The sequence below is a fragment of the Triturus cristatus genome, chromosome 11, assembly GCF_964204655.1.
Source record: "Triturus cristatus chromosome 11, aTriCri1.1, whole genome shotgun sequence".
NCBI lineage: Eukaryota > Metazoa > Chordata > Amphibia > Caudata > Salamandridae > Triturus > Triturus cristatus.
Genome location: NC_140594.1, coordinates 271,336,416 through 271,354,839, shown reverse-complemented (window position 1 = coordinate 271,354,839; position 18,424 = coordinate 271,336,416). Strand labels below are relative to the sequence as shown.

Genomic DNA, 18,424 nt, shown 5'->3' with positions numbered 1-18,424 from the left:
GCCTGATTTATCATGCTGATCGGCATCTATGCGATCACTCCAACCAATATAACAACGGTCTACGTCCCCGTCGCCTTCGTCTTTTTCCCTGATCAAACAATTAATTAGGAAGCGAAGGATATAGTTCTTAATAATTACCTTTCTATTTTGTACAGCTTCTGCTATGCACTCAGAACCTTCCCCTGTTCTTATGAATGTGTACATTTTCTTTAGATGTTTATCCATATCTGGTAGTTTTTCCAAATCTGCGACTGCTCGTCTAAGCCGTAGTGAAAACACGAGCATTCTGCCCTTTCCTGGATCTGGGTCATATATACATTCGGAGATGTCTACTTTTACTGTCGGCCCCCCTCCTGATGTTGCCCCGGATCCTCCCTCCCCGCCGTCCTCGAGCTCCTGGAGCTGTTCTTGCGTTGGGGGTGCAGGGAAAAATCCGTCCACGTATGCTGGTGGGGATTCCTCTAGGTAGGTGTTAATGAACGTTTCGGATGCTGTTTGTTTTATTTTTCGGGGTACTTGCAGTGGCACTCTAACAGGTCTTTCTACTGGGGCCACTTTTGCTAGTTCCTCTGATAGGACGGGGTAAATACCAGCAACGACAGTATTTCTTTTTCTTTCAGTCTGCTCTCTTTTTACCCGTTCCCCTTCCTCCTGTAATTTCTCTTCTTTGGCTTTTTCGGACTCCTGTCTACTTCTCTCTGCTTTGTGGAACTCTTTCTCTGTTCTTCTATGTGACTCCTTGCGCCATAACTCAATGGCATCCTTCTGAGCAGGTCTAGATTTTCTCTTCCATAACTCTTCCTCTACCTTCATAATGCATTCCGCATCCCACGTTCCCGTAATGGGCCATTTATACTTTGTCTCTAAATCCTTTGTGTAATCCACCCATAGTTCTAAAAACAACACGGCATCTAAACCATGCTTACAGTACATAAAATGTCCAGGTGTGTCTCTAGGCGGAATGTTAACTGGTTCCTCTAGTACACCTTTTCTGGTACATATCTTACGCAGTTTTGAAAATAACGGCATGTTGGAATGTAACCGAAAACAAAAATCACAATGAACAAAAACCCAAAAATCACAATGAAACAAACTTACATAAAAACCTGACACATTCAAACCTAACTGAACCTTACTAAGACAATAACATTCATACAGTTATATCGGTGCACCTGAAAACTTGGACTTTAATTCTTGAATACATTCATTCTTGAATGCATGCTCTTGAACATACCGGTCTCACAAGTGAGACACGTCTTTACCGTGTTCATTAAATGAACCCGTCATTATTGCAACCCCCATGAGAAACTCACCGGGAAGCAGAACTTGAACTTGAACTTGAAGGCCTCGGACACTTGACGCTGCGCAGGGAATGGCGTATCTTAGGTGGATCTCTAGAAACCTCGGACACAGCTCTCTCGCAGGGTGGGCTCTGGGTCGGGACGATCCGCAATCCTCACCGCCTCGTATGGATGCCTGGTCGCAGTCCGTCTCCTTCGTTGGCCTGAGGGAGTTGGCGGGAAAACCCGCGACGTGTACACTCGAAGTCCGTCACGGCTGTGGAAGGGGGCAAAACTGGACCTTCATCTCCGGCGCATGGGGAAAGAGATTTGTCCCTGTTCGGGCGCCATTAATGTCGTAAATAAAATATTACGCGCTCAGAATTTCTATATATCAATATGATCATGCATGAAGCAAGAGGCTGAGTCCGTGGTATCGGGTTCAAAAGGGCTTTATTCAAATAACTCGAGTTATAGGGAGAATAGTTCCATCACCACAAGGGATCAGGAAGGGTCTAATTCTCAGAGTATTCTCAAACTTTATTCACAGAGTACAGTATATATACATTGTAATAATATACGTAAGCAGGAGTGCTTCAGGCGGAGCAAGAGAGAATGAGATAAGAGCATGTGGGTGTGTTAGTAGGCGTGAAGGTGGGCGTCCACTTGATGATAATAGGTGAGTGTCATAGGTGGGTGGATGCCTGGAGGGGGTTGCGTGATCAGCTGGAACTTTACTGGAACTTTGCCTTACTTGTGCTCAACTCGAGCATGACGTGTAACTGACGTGGGGAAGGGTTGCTATGCAACCGGGGAGTCTGGAAATGAGGCCTTCAGTGTCAGGGCGACCAGCACATCTTGTATTATCTGATATCTAAAGTCTGGAGCAGGGACTGATTTCTGACATAGGTTGCCCATCACCAAGAGCCAATGTGGCATCTATTTCTTCATTTACTGCGTAGGCCTTACATGGGGGCTATGGGCTTTTCACTGACGTGAGCTTTGCAATCATACTAAAAGAGACAGAAAGGCTAGGCTTTTTCCTTTGCAGATGGGTTATGTTTATTCCTCCTTCTCCAGGCAGGAATGTGGTTTCAGTAGGAGTAAGCAGATAACCGTGCTCAATACTGTCTCGGCACCTCGGACAGGGCCCGTTTGGCTGAGGCCCAAGTGTGCAAGGCCAAGGATACGCAGCTGCAGCTTTCAGCGTTCTGAGGCCTGAAACCTCTTTTCGGTTCTGGCTGAGCCACAATAATGGGCTTTCATGAAAATGCGGGAAAACATGATGCAAGACGTGTAGGCCTCAGTGCAGATTTGTCGTTTCTCTCATGGGAGACTGGATGATGACAGGCCACGTTATAGCATAAGCATCATGATAGACAGGCCATGGAGGGGAAATACATAGGTTACATGCATGTGCACATGAGTGACGGGGAACGCACGGGGACACATAGGCCTCATGATATTTTAATTTCCTCACCAGTAAGTCTCATGATAACTGGCGGACAACAACCGGTTACACCCAAGACAGTCTGGCTTCAAACCCAATTTTAGCAGTGAGACCGCATTGATGGAGGCTACTGACTGCATCAGAGCCACCCTGGAGGCAGGGAGGGAAGGCAGTGCTGATAATGTTAGACCTGTCAGTGGCCTTTGACACGATCCCCCACACCAGGCTGCTGATGTGCCTCCAATGAATTGGAGTGAAAGGTCAAGCTCTGAACTGGCTTGCATCTTTTTTGAGTGGTAGGAGGTATGGGTCCCTCCTTTTTCTTCAGAGTCCCTGGAATTAGCAGTGGAGTGCCTCAGGGCTCTGCCCTGAGTACCGCACTGTTCAACATTTATTTCATACCACTAGCACAGCTGGCAGAAGCCTTGGAGGCAAAAGTAATCTCCTATGCCGGAAACGCAGAAGCTGCTATTTTTCTTGAAGAAGGGAGAAGATATTGCAGGGGAATCAATAAAATCTTGTTTAGCTGCTGTATTCTACTGGATGACCATCAATCAATTGAAGTATAATGCAGACAAAACCAAAATTCTGTTTTTTGTTCAAAGTTCCCTACCAACTTGGCAGATCTTTTAGCCAGATATCGCCCCCCCCTCACCGGGCCCAAAGGGGAAAAGTAGTCATAGATCTCAGTGTCATATTTGAGAGCCGTCTTTCTTTTCAACCACAAATTAATTTTGTGGCAGAATCATGCGTTGTTCTGCTGCACATTCTGAAAAACATTCTGCATTTTCTCGGCCAAAAAATCAGTTATCCAGGCACTTCTCACATCTAGGCTGGACTATGAAAACGTTTTATATGTGGGCTTGCCGGACTACCTGGCCAATAGACTCCAGGTGGTCCAGAACATGGCAGCCTGCAACCTCCTCAACCTGCCGTTGAAAAAGCATGTGCTCCCTCACCTTCGCTCCCTTCACTGGCTCCCAGCGAGGAAGAGGATCCTGTTTAAAGTACTGATCCTGGTTCATAAAGAACTTCATCACATGGGGCTGGGCTATATGGGTGCCAGAATCAGTTTCTACCTCCCCACCAGGAACCTGCGTTCCACCAACAGCCTACGGGCAAAGGTACCTAAAAGACACTGCTTGCTTTTTCCTATCCGGGCCATCAGCATTGAATAAGCTCCCTCTTGAGCTCCGCTTACTGAAACCAATCAAAACCAGAGGGGATGATGGACGGAGTGTTGAACATTGCAAGCGCTCACCCCCAATCAACTGATTTGGGTTTAATCCATCATCATTCTTTAGTTCACTCCGCCACCCCAGTTCAGACATGGCCATATGCAAATCAGTCTGACCCTGTGCCTCATTGGAACAGTCCAGCCTGAACTGCCAAGCCATGTCTTCCCTGGACCGGAAACAAGCATCCTGGGACCGGTTTCTGGCTAATCAGCCGTCATCAGCCAGGCTAGCTTGAATCCAGTGGCAAAGTGAGCAAGGTATCCACGTCTGGGCATACCCTGCCAACTTAGGGCGAACAAAGCAAAACCAAAGGGGATGATGGACGGAGTGTTGACCATTGCAAGCACTCACCCAGTCAACTGATCTGGGTTTAGCTCACTCCGCCACCCCAGTTCAGACATGGCCATATGCAAATCAGTCTGCAGTCTGACCCTGTGCCTCATGGGAACAGTCCAGCCCGTCCTGCCAAGCCATGTCCTCCCTGGACCGGAAACAAGCATACTGGGACCGGTTTCTGGCTAATCAGCCGTCATCAGCCAGGCTCAATCCAGTGGCAAAGTGAGCAAGGAACCAACGTCTGGGCATACACTGCCAACTTAGGGATGGATTTAGGACCAGATCTCTGTACTGGGGTGAATGTATGACATTGTTCTGCATTCTGTCCATCAATAGTTCTTTTTGCATACTGAAAACAATCACCATGTTTAAAAAACAGACTGAAGACATGGCTTTTTGCTCAAGAGTAAGAGGTCTTGCCAAGTTTTCTGGTTTTTCCTATTAGCTGAGTGCTGGGACACTCCTAAGAGTAGCTGTGACCTGTATACATGTTGTTTCATTCATTCATATATATGGCTTATTAGACTTTATAGTTCATATAAAAACTAAAAACATATGAATACAGAAATGTCATTTCACATCCATACATTCTCTTAAATTATTCACTTTTAGCAGCATTCTTTAAAAACTTGCTGAAGCCAGGGTAACTCAAACATTTTCTAAGGAAATTTATAAAAACTTAAACCAGGCAAATATCTTTATCACGGAACAATTAATGTAGAAACAATTTTCAAATATTTAAGGCACAATGAGAGAACATGGGACAAAAATGTGCCTTGAGGCATTTCAAAAGAGCTTCCATGCATATTTACATTCTGGTCACTTTGATTGTTTTGAAAGCTTAATCCTGGAAGACCTGTTTACATTTTAAGTAGTGCACGACTACATTCAAGATACTGTACACATAATAATAGCTAACATATTTTTTGATCTTATCAACCGTGTGAGCAAATTCTTCCCTCCAGCATAATTGATATCCTTTATAGTAGATTTCAGGAATGTGTTGCCTTTAATTCAGTCTTGTTTATCCCATGAACCAAAAATGTGGAGCCCGTCTCAAGCAAATTTCATATTTTAATGCACGATTCAGGAGCTATATTTTTTTGTATATGCAAGATCACTGCACCAGAATCCTCTAAGGCACGCACCTCTGACTAATAACTGGACCTTTCTATAACATTTTTGAAAGAAACGTAATGACTTTATCTTGTTATTAACATTTAATTACTGAAGGACCAAATTTATCTCAAATGTCTTGGTCACAGCACATTGATGTAGCCCAAATGTTCTCTTTAACAATATTCGGCCTAGTATATAAAAATTAGCAGTTAAGCCCAAGATAGCTGCAGGGAAGTCATACAAAGCAGAAGGAATTATCTGACACCCATAGCTGTGAAGTTACAGATGACCAACAGTACAGAGTACTAAATCATATTAAACCTGCCACCACCATCAAGTCATTACTAACCCCAGCTTCCTTCTGATTTTTCCAGTTCAAGGTAAATGTGAAAATGCCCCCTAAGTATGTATATTCTTTAATAGTTACCAACGGGCTACAACCTAATGACCAACTAAGTTTTTTACTGTATTTCCACAACCACAGAGTCTGAGTTTTTGATGTATTAATTGTCAATCTACTAGCATTACAGCATTAATTCAATAAGCCTAAATGACACTGCGTGTTAACCTTTGTTCTGTCCAGAACCACAAGGTCATCAACATACATGAGAACACAAATACATTTCGAGACCACCTTTGGAGGGCAACTCAAAGTGTTCTTAAGAGTGCAGGAACTCATTCAAAAATAAGGATAAAAACAGGAGGGACAATACACATTCCAGTTTTTATCTATTTTCAACTGAAATTTGATATTGCAATGTACAGTGATAGTCCAATTGTATCTAAAGCCACTTGGATGATAAAGTTGACCAATCATAAAGAACAATACCCCCTAGCATCCCAATCTCCTTCAAATTCCACCACAACAGAACCCTATCAATGGAATAAAAGGCGAAATGGAAGTCGATAAAATAGGTGCATATTTATGGGGACTTAGCAGGCTCTGCGGTTTGTAGCACCTGACCCAGCAGTCCGCCCACCACTCAACTTCTGGGTCACGGCGGCGACTGTGCCCCTCAACTGAGGATGCCTGTTCTTTATTTTCAATGGCGGAAAAATGCTGTGAAATGTTTAAATGGTCCCTTATCTCAAGGAACCTCTGCGTGTTGGAACCATTTACTTTTTGCTCAAAAAACACAATCTTTCGCTTTGGAGGATTTGCGGCCCTCTGCCAGGGCGGCTGATGTTGTCACCTCAGTCCCCCGGCAGGATTCCCGCCGACACTTTAATAAAGACAGAAGTTCTTAAATACACATTGCCACATTAAATCTACTGGACTACCTTTAGTGGTTCATAGAGGCCTACTAGCCCTTACAGTACTGCATGTATCAGTGTAGCTAAAAAAATCTTGCACTCGCGTTGCATATAGTGTGAAACTGTCGGCCACTAGCAGAGTCTAACTGAACATATCTAGCCCACAAGAATACTAATTCTCAGAGTGCTTCCAGTATCAGATATATCTAGACCACTCTTACCTTCACGACATTGCTGCTGTTTCGGCTTGTAGTAACTGTAAAAGGGGATGATCTGAGTCCCAAAGTTACTTCTGGAAAAAACAGGGTTTGCAAATCAAAACAATATCAAAGCATGAACCAAAAGTAATTATTTAGTTAGGTGGTAACAGACAATCATATAGACCTTAATTCATCAATTTTAGCCAGGACAGCTTGCAACCGCTCGAATTTGTCTTTCAAAATGTATCTTTTCAAAGTGAAAGCTACAAAGCAATGCTAACAACACTTCCTCATTGTGGAGGCACCTGGAGGATTCAATTAGCACTATGTATTAGTACTATGTATATTTCTGAACTGATTCATATATGTCAGTGTACAAGCAAAGCACAGACAAAGTCTTAAACTTTGTTCTAACTATGGCTCCAGTGCATGCCATCAGAGGATAAAGGTTTACTTATTTTGTGAATGGGTAAGGTTTAAATAGGGCTAGTAAAGTACTTCATTATGAGGACTATGAGTGACCATCACACTTCTTGAAAGGAGCAATGTAGCGATTGACAGGAGTAATCACCTACCTGCTCATCGCAAATCACAGAGCAGTAAGGCCCACCTCTCGTCTGAGCACATACTTTTACTCTATGTGCATTTTAGTTTTGAGTGCACATTTTGTTCATATCTACCAGGAGAGAGATATTTTCTAAAGCAAGGATTATTTGTGTTGAAATTCACTTAAATATTCAAGTGTTACTAGGGTACCACAACTAGCTAGAAATGTGAGAACAAGTGGACACCATACTACCACAGAAGGCAGCTATTATGGTTATTACTAAGGCCAAAAGTCAGTGTCTTTGGAACCAACATATAAGAGATTCTGAAATGAAACCAAAAAATTGCATTACTGACACGAGTTTATATCACTTGTAAAAAAGGACGATCAACTGAAAGAGCATTCATTTCATCTAGCCTCTTTGAACAGGACGGAATATTTATCCCCATTCGCTACAATGTAGTACACTTACAAGTATCTGGGTAGGAAATAGTCAAACGTCAAGTACCAAAGGGAGGACCCATTCCTTTTCACGCTTGCTCATGCCACTAGCAAAAACAGGTACAAAACCATGAAATACTGCATCCTGTTACTGATCTGGCATTATCTCACAGGAACCAATGGGATTGGCTGACTTTCATAAACTGCTGAGAGAAATTGTACCAGTCACTTGCAACACTGTATCCAGTTGAGTCAATACACAAGGAGACTCTGTGATTCATGTCCTACGAATAACACCCTGAACCACTCCCTGAATTTGAAGTGAGATATAGAAAACTGGCAGCAGGTCTTTAAGACTTTATTTGCCATTTTGTGAGACACTATCTGCTCCAGTTAACACCATGGGGGAGTTCTCTCCTACCTTCTCTTTTAGATCCACCAGTGTCATGACTGCTTGGGTCCCTCCCCAGCAGGCGGGGTTCAGCTGTCTCAGTCTGGTATAGTGAGGTATGGGTTCTCTCATGTAGGGTAAGGGCTCCCTGTGGCCTTCAGATGCTGAGCATCCTGCCACGTGCGGAGGCCTGACACCCATTCTACCCTAAACACACCATCATCAAAAATCCTATTGCATCACACAGGAATATGCACAAAAATATGAAAAACATTGATCATCAATTATCATCTCCTGCCATCAAATCACAATGTCAAGCCCTAGATGCAGTAATGAGAGAACCCATAAATATATTAAAACCAACTCTAAGCTCCACTCCCATACACAAAAAACACTCAGTTTACCCTATTTTCCTCACACAAATACATACCCTATTACGATAAAAGACTCCCAGGAAATTAGGCCACCAAGCTATCTCAATGCATCCTCCACAACTGTTGCTCAGTGGTTACCAATGTCACCACCATACAGGGACTGAAAACTGACCTACACTTTCTTACTCTAGCGGCTCCTAACTCTGTCTCTGTAGCGACTCACTACATTCATCACAGACCTCAAACACAACATTGAACAAAGACAAGCTTCGATGATCCACAGGAAACTCAGACATAACCAACAGAAAACAGAATTTTTACTAATCATCCCCAAGTCTAACAAAAGCAACACAAAAACCTAACATCATCCTCCATTCAGCTGACATCTGCCCAGAAATCTTAACCACTGCTAAATCTTTTGGCATCACATAACACTACATCAGCAAACACATGCAAAAACACTTATATTAAAATGAGACTATTCTCAACCATGAATTATTTCCTCACAAAAGATGTTTTCAAGTATACTGCAAAGACCATTCTCATCTCATTCTTGGACAACCGGAACTCGCTTTTCAGATGGTTACCATCTGCCAAACATTTGCCATTAAAAGCCTTCTTTGCAATAAGAATAAGTCACCTGCCATGTTTCACATTATGCCATTAACCAGGAGCACTGCTAACGAGCTCTTTTCTAAAACCAGTTAGGATTACTTTTACCCATAGCTTACTAAACTGTAGTGACACCTCCCTCGGACACCTCCTTTCCTCAGATTCTGTGGAACACAAAACAAACATAACAGAGTAAGCAACATACTGGCACGGACATGTCTAAATCAATGAAAGACACACCCCTTTTTTTCTCGGCCCCTGCGTGACTGAGCACCTCTAAACTTTCAAGAAAGGAGCTGAGGTGATTTTGCTTTTTGTTTGGAAAGTTTCACTAAAATTTGTCAAGTGGGGAAAATGTTATTAGCAAATCAAAAAATGCCTTGTCTATAGAAAAACAATCCCAAGTATAATTACCCAGTTGCGACTGCTATCTATACATACACACACTCACACACATACATACCGGGGCCACAGGGCAGACAGTCCTGTCCTACCATGGCGCTGCCAACTGGGCCAAATACACCCTTTCCCCTCATGACTCTCATGGTAATGAGGGCAAGCAGTCATAAGCATTAGTTAAACTTTAGCGCAGTTCGGTCTGGATTACACTCCAGGCGAATGCTTTGACCGCTTTCACCAGAGAGTTCATGAAGAGAAAAAAGTTCACACCACACGCTTCCCTTTGTTCTATTTGTGCTTGGGCCTGCTTTACCTTTTGTGTGGGACTGTGCTCTGGTGGCGTTGGCAGGCACACTCAGTGAAACCATTTCTGTCTCAACACTGCACGTATGTGGCAAGTTTGCGGCAAAAGCCTAACCCGGATAATGGACCACTGGTGAAAATCAGCACAGTAAGCTGGTACAGCAGTGCTTGTCAATGACAGCTGAGGCTTCACAGGTTAATTGCGGTTGGGGTAAAATCACATCCGTTGCAGCCTACAGGCTGGGTTTTGAGTAGGTGATTGTCTTTGGCAGTTGTGGCCTCTCAGAACAATTGTAGAAGGTGACAGCCTCCAGGCAAGGTCTTCTGCAAGTGACCATGCTTGGCAGTTGTGGCCTCCCAGGCCAGCTACATCTACAATTACAGCATTTCTTCTTAGTTCCAAACATCAGGCAGCAGGCACCACCAGAATTTCAAGCATAGGGCATGGTGCTGATGACACACAGTTGCTTCTCACTGGTAGAGCTTGGTGGAGGTCACAACGGTAACTGTTTAAGGAGACTAAGAGTCCTGAAGCTGGTCTAATGCTGATACTGATCTAATTGCTCAGCCGAACTGACACAAAGGCTTTGCTTTCCTTGAAGGCAGACTCCATCTCCCATCTTTTTGGGAGGTGCCTGGCTCCCTAATCAGTCTGGGTGCTCCGAATGCCTTCCCAGATGGACTGATGCCCTTTGTGTTTATTTTATCTTTTTTAACTTTCACATTTTTATTTAAGTTTTAATTTGAGTTACTAGTAGAGACCACCTGGCAGGGTAGCCTGCAGACGAGTCTCAGGGGTTGCTAGATCTCAGTACTGGTTCTACTTTCTCCCCACACTTAAGTGGCTTTGTGCTGCAGTGCGCACTAAACCACACCCACGGACACGCCACATGCCCTCGACCGGCCACAGCACCAATAGCGTGTTAGCAGGCGTGCCAAAGGCAAGCCCATCCACATCCGGCTAGCGCTGAGCGCCAGTCCCCCTGGCCCTTCCAGGCCAAATTTAGAGCCACTACTCTCAGGATGCGCTTCTAGCACTCAGCTTATTGATAAGCGCTTAGTCCCCATCTTATAGACTTAAACAGCTTCCCTTCTATACTTGCCAGGATTGTACGTTTTTCTTGGGGCCTCTGTCTCCTGCCTGGGGCTCTCCTACTACTGCTTCTACTTTATCCCAGTCGCCACAACCAGTGGATATTACTTACCTGCATCTCTGCTTCTCAACGCAAGATCCCTGGTGAAGCATAGGATAGAATGTCTCCTTTTCATGTAATCTCACGGTCTTTCTCTAGTTTTTTTCACTGCAGCTTGGGCGGACCCTGCATCCAACCCAGACTTAGTGGCAGCTATTCCTTGGGGATACAATATCTATAGACTTATAGGACCAGTCAAAAGGGGCGGTGGCCTGGCACTAATTTATACATCCAATATAGCAGTTCACTGTGACCCCCTACCCTATTCTCACTGCGAGGCCCACTCTCTCCTTCAACATTAGAGTGTCAAAATCTCAATCTTTTAAAGGTACTCTGGTGTACCGCCCACCTGGCCCCCGAGCAACCTTTCCACAAGACTTCAGCAGCTTGCTAGAGGCTAACATCCTCTGCAATGATTATACAGTGCTAGGTGACTTTAATTTTCACCTGGAGGCCCAAACTGACCCAGAGACCTCAGCCTTTCTCCACACTATGTCCTCCATGGGCCTTTCACAACTGGTTGCTGGTCCTACTCACTTAGCAGGTCACACATTAGACCGGAGATTACCAACAACCCATCTACATGCTCCCTCCCACTGGCATGGTAAGACCACAGCACCATCATGGTTCACATTTTCATTGACTCAAAAATTAATGTGTCCGTTTGTAATGTGCTCATGTAAAGCACTCTGATACCTTCAGGTCTGGTTTGCACTATATAAAACTCCACCAAAAAAAGGCGCCTTACTATCGTCCTCGAGCCACCCCTTACTCAATTTCTACCTGTGCCTGGCACAAAATCGATCTAGTTAACCGTGCCTCCTTCCTAGCAGATCCCCCACCACCCTTTCAGACGATCCTGACACAGCCGTTGCTCAATACAATCCTAGGTTAGATCCGGTTACCCTTTCTCTGGCCTCTCTAAAGTCAGTCAAATTTAAAAGAAATATGACCTCTGTCTCTGTTTCTCTGATGACCTGAGGACCTTGAAACAGAACTGCAGAAGGCAAGAGAAAAGATGGCGTCATGACTACACAGACGCAGAATAGGCTAAGTACAAGACTCGCTAGAACATCTACAAAATCAAAAGTGTTATAGCTAAGGCAGCCTATTTCAATTGGAAAATCGAATCTGCTAAGAACTCCACTAAAGAACTCAACTATTATCAAACTCACGACAAATCTGGACTAATTCTAGCCAGTCCTTCTGTAACATGGTTGCCAGCTTTTTCCTCAAGAAAGGTGAAACATGTTTCAATGGCTTGTCCACTATTCACACTCCCCAGCATGGCAACTCCACTCCTAGTCTTTTTTCAGTGGGTTTGAATTTTGCCTCCCACCCCCGTCCAGCGACAGTTGCTAGACTGATCAAAGCAGCCAGATCTGGGTCCCCTGGCGATCCCTGTCCACACAGGATCACGGCTCTAGTTGCAGACACTACTGCTCCGGTTCTAACCCATTTCTTTCAGCTTGTATTTCAGTCCAGTTCCTTCCCAATCTGCTGGAAGAAAGCCTAAGTCATTTCCTCTCCTTAAGAAACCTTCATCGGGAGGGGCGTGGCTTGGACGCCGATCAAGATGGCCGCCTGAGTCCGGAGCTCGCTGCGCCGCGGCGGTGTTTTTCATCTCCCCGCCTCTATCTGCGACTGTTTCGTCTTCCTTTTTGTGGCCCCTACATGCGGATAGCTTTGAGCTGAAGATGTGAGCGCCGGAGTTCATTTTCCAGCAGTTTCTCACCTAGTTCCAGCTTCTCGGCGTATTTGCCTCAGCGCGGCCGCCATTTTGAAGTAGGCGCGATGTGTGCGCGAAGCTGAGGTAACTGCAAACATGCTCTCCTTGTGTTTCCTTCTGTTCCTGGACTTTATTATTGACAATTAAATGGCCGCTCTGTCACCGCACTATGATTGAATGATTCTCTTCATGCTCTTGCTGTTTCCTGGGAGACCCCTACTTCAATGTTCTCCTCACAGGATGTTGCGTTGGCTGTGCTCTTCCCTGATGTCTTACTTCAGCTCTAGTGCGTAACCTACTTCCTTATTGCTGGATTTCTGCTGCAACCTGGTCATTAAATTTTGGCGTATTTGCTGTTTGCGCTCACTGATGACTTTCTGTCAGCACTGGAAGTAGCCTTTCATTTCCTGTTTGCCTCATCTCCATGCCTTGAGACTCTGGTTTTTGCTGTTGTCGCTTAGTGCTTCGGTTGGTCGCTGTCTTTTTCATCTGTACATACTGACACCTACCTACAGGACCTTATATTGGAGCGCTTTTCTCTCATCCTACTCCTGGCACGTTCAGGCTTCTATGGGCAAGCTACGCAACCCAAAGTTTGTCTTTGTTCCCTCGAAGACTCCACCTTCCTCCGCCTCTTCTTCATCAACAGGTAATTCTCCTCATTCTCCTTCCACAGAACAAATGGCGGCATCATCCTCCACTCGCTCTTCTCCATCACAACCTACCTCCAGCAAGTCTTCTCCTCCTGCCTCCCTACCTAAGCGCTTGAAACACGACTCCTCTCCTCCTCCATCCGAGCCATCTCCACCCACCATTTCTATGGAGCTGATACTTGAGGAGATTCGCGCTTTGCGCCCGTTCGGGGAGGAGACTAATACCAAGATGCAGCATTTTGAGGCTAAATGGTCAACTTTGGAGGCCCGTGTTTCTTCTGTGGAGCAGCAGGTTCCAGAAATTCAGTCAAATTCTCAACGCATCTCCTCTCTGGAAAAGTCTCTTCTCGCCCTTCAACAACACACTGAAGACTTGGAAAACAGGAACAGGAGGAACAACCTACGTGTTTATGGCCTGCCGGAGTCCCTGGAAGGAGATGATCCTGTCACATTTTTCTCCTCTTTCCTCCTGAAACTACTGGACCTTCCCACTACTACCTCTCTCAGTATCCAACGAGCCCATAGACTTGGCCCTCGCTCCTCCTCCTCAACCAAACCGCGAGGGGTCATCATCCTCTTCCTCAAGTTTACTGATCTCCTTCTGGTCCTCTCTACAGCTCGAGCGAAGCGCCAGGTGTCCTGGATGGGTCAGAGAGTTTTTCTCTCTCAGGATGTTTCTAATGTTACTGCTGCCAGAAGAAAAGAATTCTTATCTCTTCGTGCTCCTCTGCGCTCTATGGGAGCCAGATATGGCCTCTTTCACCCCTGTACTTTCAAGGTTACCCATCAAAATAACACCTGGACTTTCCAAGATCCGGCTGAACTTAAGAATTTTATTCACATTCAGACCAACGCTGGTTGATTATTTATCTGTTTGGTTTTTTCTCCTTACAGGTTTTTGCTGGAAGTTTTTTCCTCATTGGTTTGATTCTTCTTCCGCTTGATGTGATTATATAATGTTTGTTGTTTGGGTTTTCTGTTTTACATATATTGTTTGCTTTTGTACTGTTTACTTCTCTATGACCTTTGTATAACATGTTTCTTTTTCCCCCCCTTAGATTTTTATTCGATAAACCCTCTTGTATCCCTCTTCATATCATACGATTCGTCTTCCTCATACTCCGTCCTGATGCGGTGTGTTGCTCTCCGGCTTAGGAGGCTGTTCTTGTCGAATCCTCCCATACCCCGTCGTCATTTTGTCATCTCCCTCCCCCCTTCAGGTATGTGTTCCTCAGTCATCCGTTTTGGATATGTACTGTCTCTTCTTCTACTTTCTTTCCCCCCTTTTTTTCCTCTCTCTTCCTTTTCCTTGATTTCTCTTACTGTATCTCCTGACTTTCTTTTGTCTAGCTCTTTTCTCTCATTCACTTGTTGTTCCCCTCTATGGTGTTTTTGGTTTTATGCTTTTTCTCTGTTCTCTACACATTTTATTGTTATTTAATTCAAAGTTATTTCATGGAATGTGAAAGGTTTTGTTAGCCCTATTAAACGACAGAGAGTGCTTTCCCATCTAGCCTCTTATACTCCTGACTTAGTTCTTTTACAAGAGACTCACCTTTCTGAGGCGGAGTCTCTTAAATTAAAGAGAGGCTGGGTGGGAACGGTTTTATTTTCTCCTACATCCAATAAGAAGAATGTGTGGCCATTTTGTGTCACAAGAAGCTCAAATGTAAAGTTCTCTCTCAAGAAAATGATACCGAGGGTCGTTGGGTCTTAGTTAAGTTGTTAATTAATTCTGTATCCTTAACTGTGTTTAATGTATATGGCCCCACCCATCCTGATTGTAATTTTTGGCCTCTGATCACTTCTAAGTGTTTCCAATTTAGTGATTCTCTGTTCATTTTGGGGGGGGATTGTAATCAAATTGTTGACCCGTTCCTTGATCGCAAATCCTCCGCCCGCTTTATCCCCCACAAATCACATACACAATTCCTTGACACTATCTCTAAATCTCACCTTCTTGACTCATGGAGACTGTCCCACCCTGACTCTCTGGACTATTCCTTCTTTTCACCTCCTCATGCCTCTTTCTCTCGGATTGACTACATCTTCCTTTCTCAATCTCTTTCTCAAAATCTTCTTTCCTCATCTATAGAGCCGATAGTTATCTCAGACCATGCTCCCATTGTCACAGTTCTTGATCTTCTTCCTCCCCATCCCAAATCCTCCCGCTGGCGTTTCAATAACTCTCTTCTCCTAGATCCCCTCTTTTCCTCTTCTTTTCTTTCCTTTGCTACGGAATTTTTTCTTCTCAACTCTGATCCCTTTTTACCCCCTCACGTTATTTGGGACTCTTTTAAGGCTACCGCTCGTGGTTTTGTGATTGATTTTGTCTCAAAGAAAAAGAAGTCTTACCTTAAGAAACAGAAAGACCTTCTCTCCCATATCAAATCCCTGGAGCATACATTCTACACCTCTTCTACTAAAACGGTTGTGCCAGACCTTATACGCGCCAAATTTGATTTTAACAAAATTACCACTGATAATGCTTCCTCAATGTTACTTCGCAGCAGCGCCCGATATTATGGAGGTCGCAACAAGTCTGGTAAACTATTGGCCAGCTACCTTAAGTCTCGCAGGGAGCGCAATCTGATTGACTCGATATATTCCACTGATAATCTCCTCTTGCATAAGGAACAGGATATACTAGCCCAATTTCAACAGTTTTACCAATCTCTTTATACTCCTGAGTCCCCCCCGTCGGCTGCCCTTATTCAATCCTACTTCGACAAAATCCCTACCCCTTCTACTTCTCATTTAATTTCTCTGATCTTGAACTTGACCTTTCTATTACTGAACTAAACAACGCCTTAACATCTCTCACCAAGGGTAAATCTCCGGGTCCGGACGGTTTCTCTGTGGAATTCTATCTACATTTCTCAGATCTTCTTCTTCCTAAACTTCTTTCCCTCTTCCAATCTTTCTTTACCTCTGGCACGGCTGCTGGTACCTTTCACGAGGCTACGATCTGCCTAATTCCTAAAGATGGTCGCGATCCCCAGTTTTGTAAAACTTCTCGCCCAATATCCCTTGTTAATGTAGACTATAAATTATTTGCTAAACTCCTTGCCCGACGCTTAGATCCTCTCCTCCCTCGTCTCATTGGTAAAGAACAATGTGGATTCGTAAAGGGTAGACTCACTTCGGATAACTCCCGCCTCTTTCTTAATGTTCTCAATAAGGTACCTTCTCTCAACATTTCTCTAGCTGCCATCTCGGTTGATGCTGAGAAGGCTTTTGATAGAGTAGATTGGTCCTTTCTGTTTGCCTCCCTGCGTTGGCATGGTTTTGGTCCTAATTTTATCTCTCTGGTTTCTTTACTTTATTCCTCCCCTAAAGCGTCTGTTTTAGTTAATGGTCTTCTGTCCCCTTATTTTCCTTTGCAGCGTGGCGTCCGTCAGGGCTGTCCTTTGTCCCCTCTACTCTTTGTCCTTGCTTTAGAGCCATTCCTTACGTCTATTAGGAATAACATTTCTATCTCTGGCTTCCCTTACGACAAGACCCATTTGAAACTCTCTGCATATGCGGATGACATCCTTTTGTTTATTTCTGACCCAGACCAATCCATCCCGGCCTTACTTCTTGAATTTAACTCCTTTTCCCAAGTCTCTGGTTACAAGATTAACTCTAATAAAACTGAGATCCTTCCTCTCACTAAATTCTGTCTTCCCCATCAGTTTTCGTCCACTGGTTTTGCATGGAATGCATCTAAGATTAAATATCTTGGAATTTGGTTCTCTAACTCCATCTCTTCATCTATTCGACTCAACATGTCTGGTGTATTATCCCGTATTGATAAGTTGTTCTCTTCTTGGAATCCTCTCTTTCTCTCATGGTGGGGTCGGCTGGATTCGATCAAAATGATGATATCCCCCATTCTTATATACATCCTTTCCATGCTCCCCATTCATATCCCTGATATCTATTTTAAACGCATTGACTCTTGTCTCTCTAAGTTTCTCTGGAATCATAAAAAATCGAGAGTTGCTCTAGCTGCTCTTCGTAAACCGAAACCCAATGGCGGAGTCAACTTTCCGGACTTCCGTCTCTACCATAAATCTTTCTCTCTCCGTCAGGCCTCTAATTGGCTTGCTCTTGTGCCCTCTCCTCTTGCTCCTCTTTGGCTCTCTATTGAACGCTCACTCCTTTCTCCTTTCTCCCTATCTGAAACTGCACATTTTTCTGCTAAGAACTTAACCACTCCTCTACCCCTATTCAAACATACTTCTTCTCTTCTACATGCTTTGGTCCGTCCTGATCCGGTCTCTCGTGAATCCTTTTTGGCTTCCCCTATCTGGTACAATTCGCTTATTCTCCTTAATAATCGTCCTATTTGTTGGACTGCGTGGAGATCAAGGGGTCTGATATGGGTTAACCAACTTATCGATGGTTTTCTCCCATGTTCTTTCCCCCGATTTCGACTCCTGTTTCACTGTCCCCAGTCTTTTTTCCGCAGATTCACTGTCCTCATGGCCATCATACTTGATGTTTACTACTCACTCCCCTTATCATCCACCTCCGTATCCCGTTCCCCACTCCTTCAGATCCTGTCCACTATGCCTAAAGCTTCTCTTATTTATAAATTCTTCTCCTCCCCCAATCCGGCCCGTCCGAAATCTAAATTGGAACTTGCTTGGGAGCTTGATTTGGGCTGTGACTGGTCTATAGCTGTTTGGGACAAAATCTGGGCCAGGTCCTTAAAAATTTCCCGTTCCGCCTCTCTAACTCAATCTATGTTCTTTCTATATCACAGGCTTTATCTCTCTCCTGTTTCTATTTCTCGCTTTTCTCCTGATAAGGACTCTACCTGCTGGACCTGTTCTGCCCCTAATGCTGATCTTTTTCATCTACTTTTTCTGTGCCCTTCTGTTCTCGCACTTTGGGATCAGGTGTGGTCTTATGTCT

The 18,424-nt window shown here is 44.3% G+C and overlaps 1 protein-coding gene across 2 annotated transcripts in view; it reads right to left on the bottom strand.

Moving 5' to 3' along the window:
* The window catches only part of SMTN (smoothelin), a 981,050-nt gene that overhangs the window by 361,508 nt on the left and 601,118 nt on the right, over nucleotides 1-18,424 (bottom strand). For both annotated transcript variants that reach the window (XM_085636208.1, XM_085636207.1), the window contains exon 11: nucleotides 6,899-6,969. In XM_085636208.1, coding sequence (XP_085492334.1) covers nucleotides 6,899-6,969 — 71 coding nt within the window. The remainder of the gene's footprint in view (nucleotides 1-6,898; nucleotides 6,970-18,424) is intronic.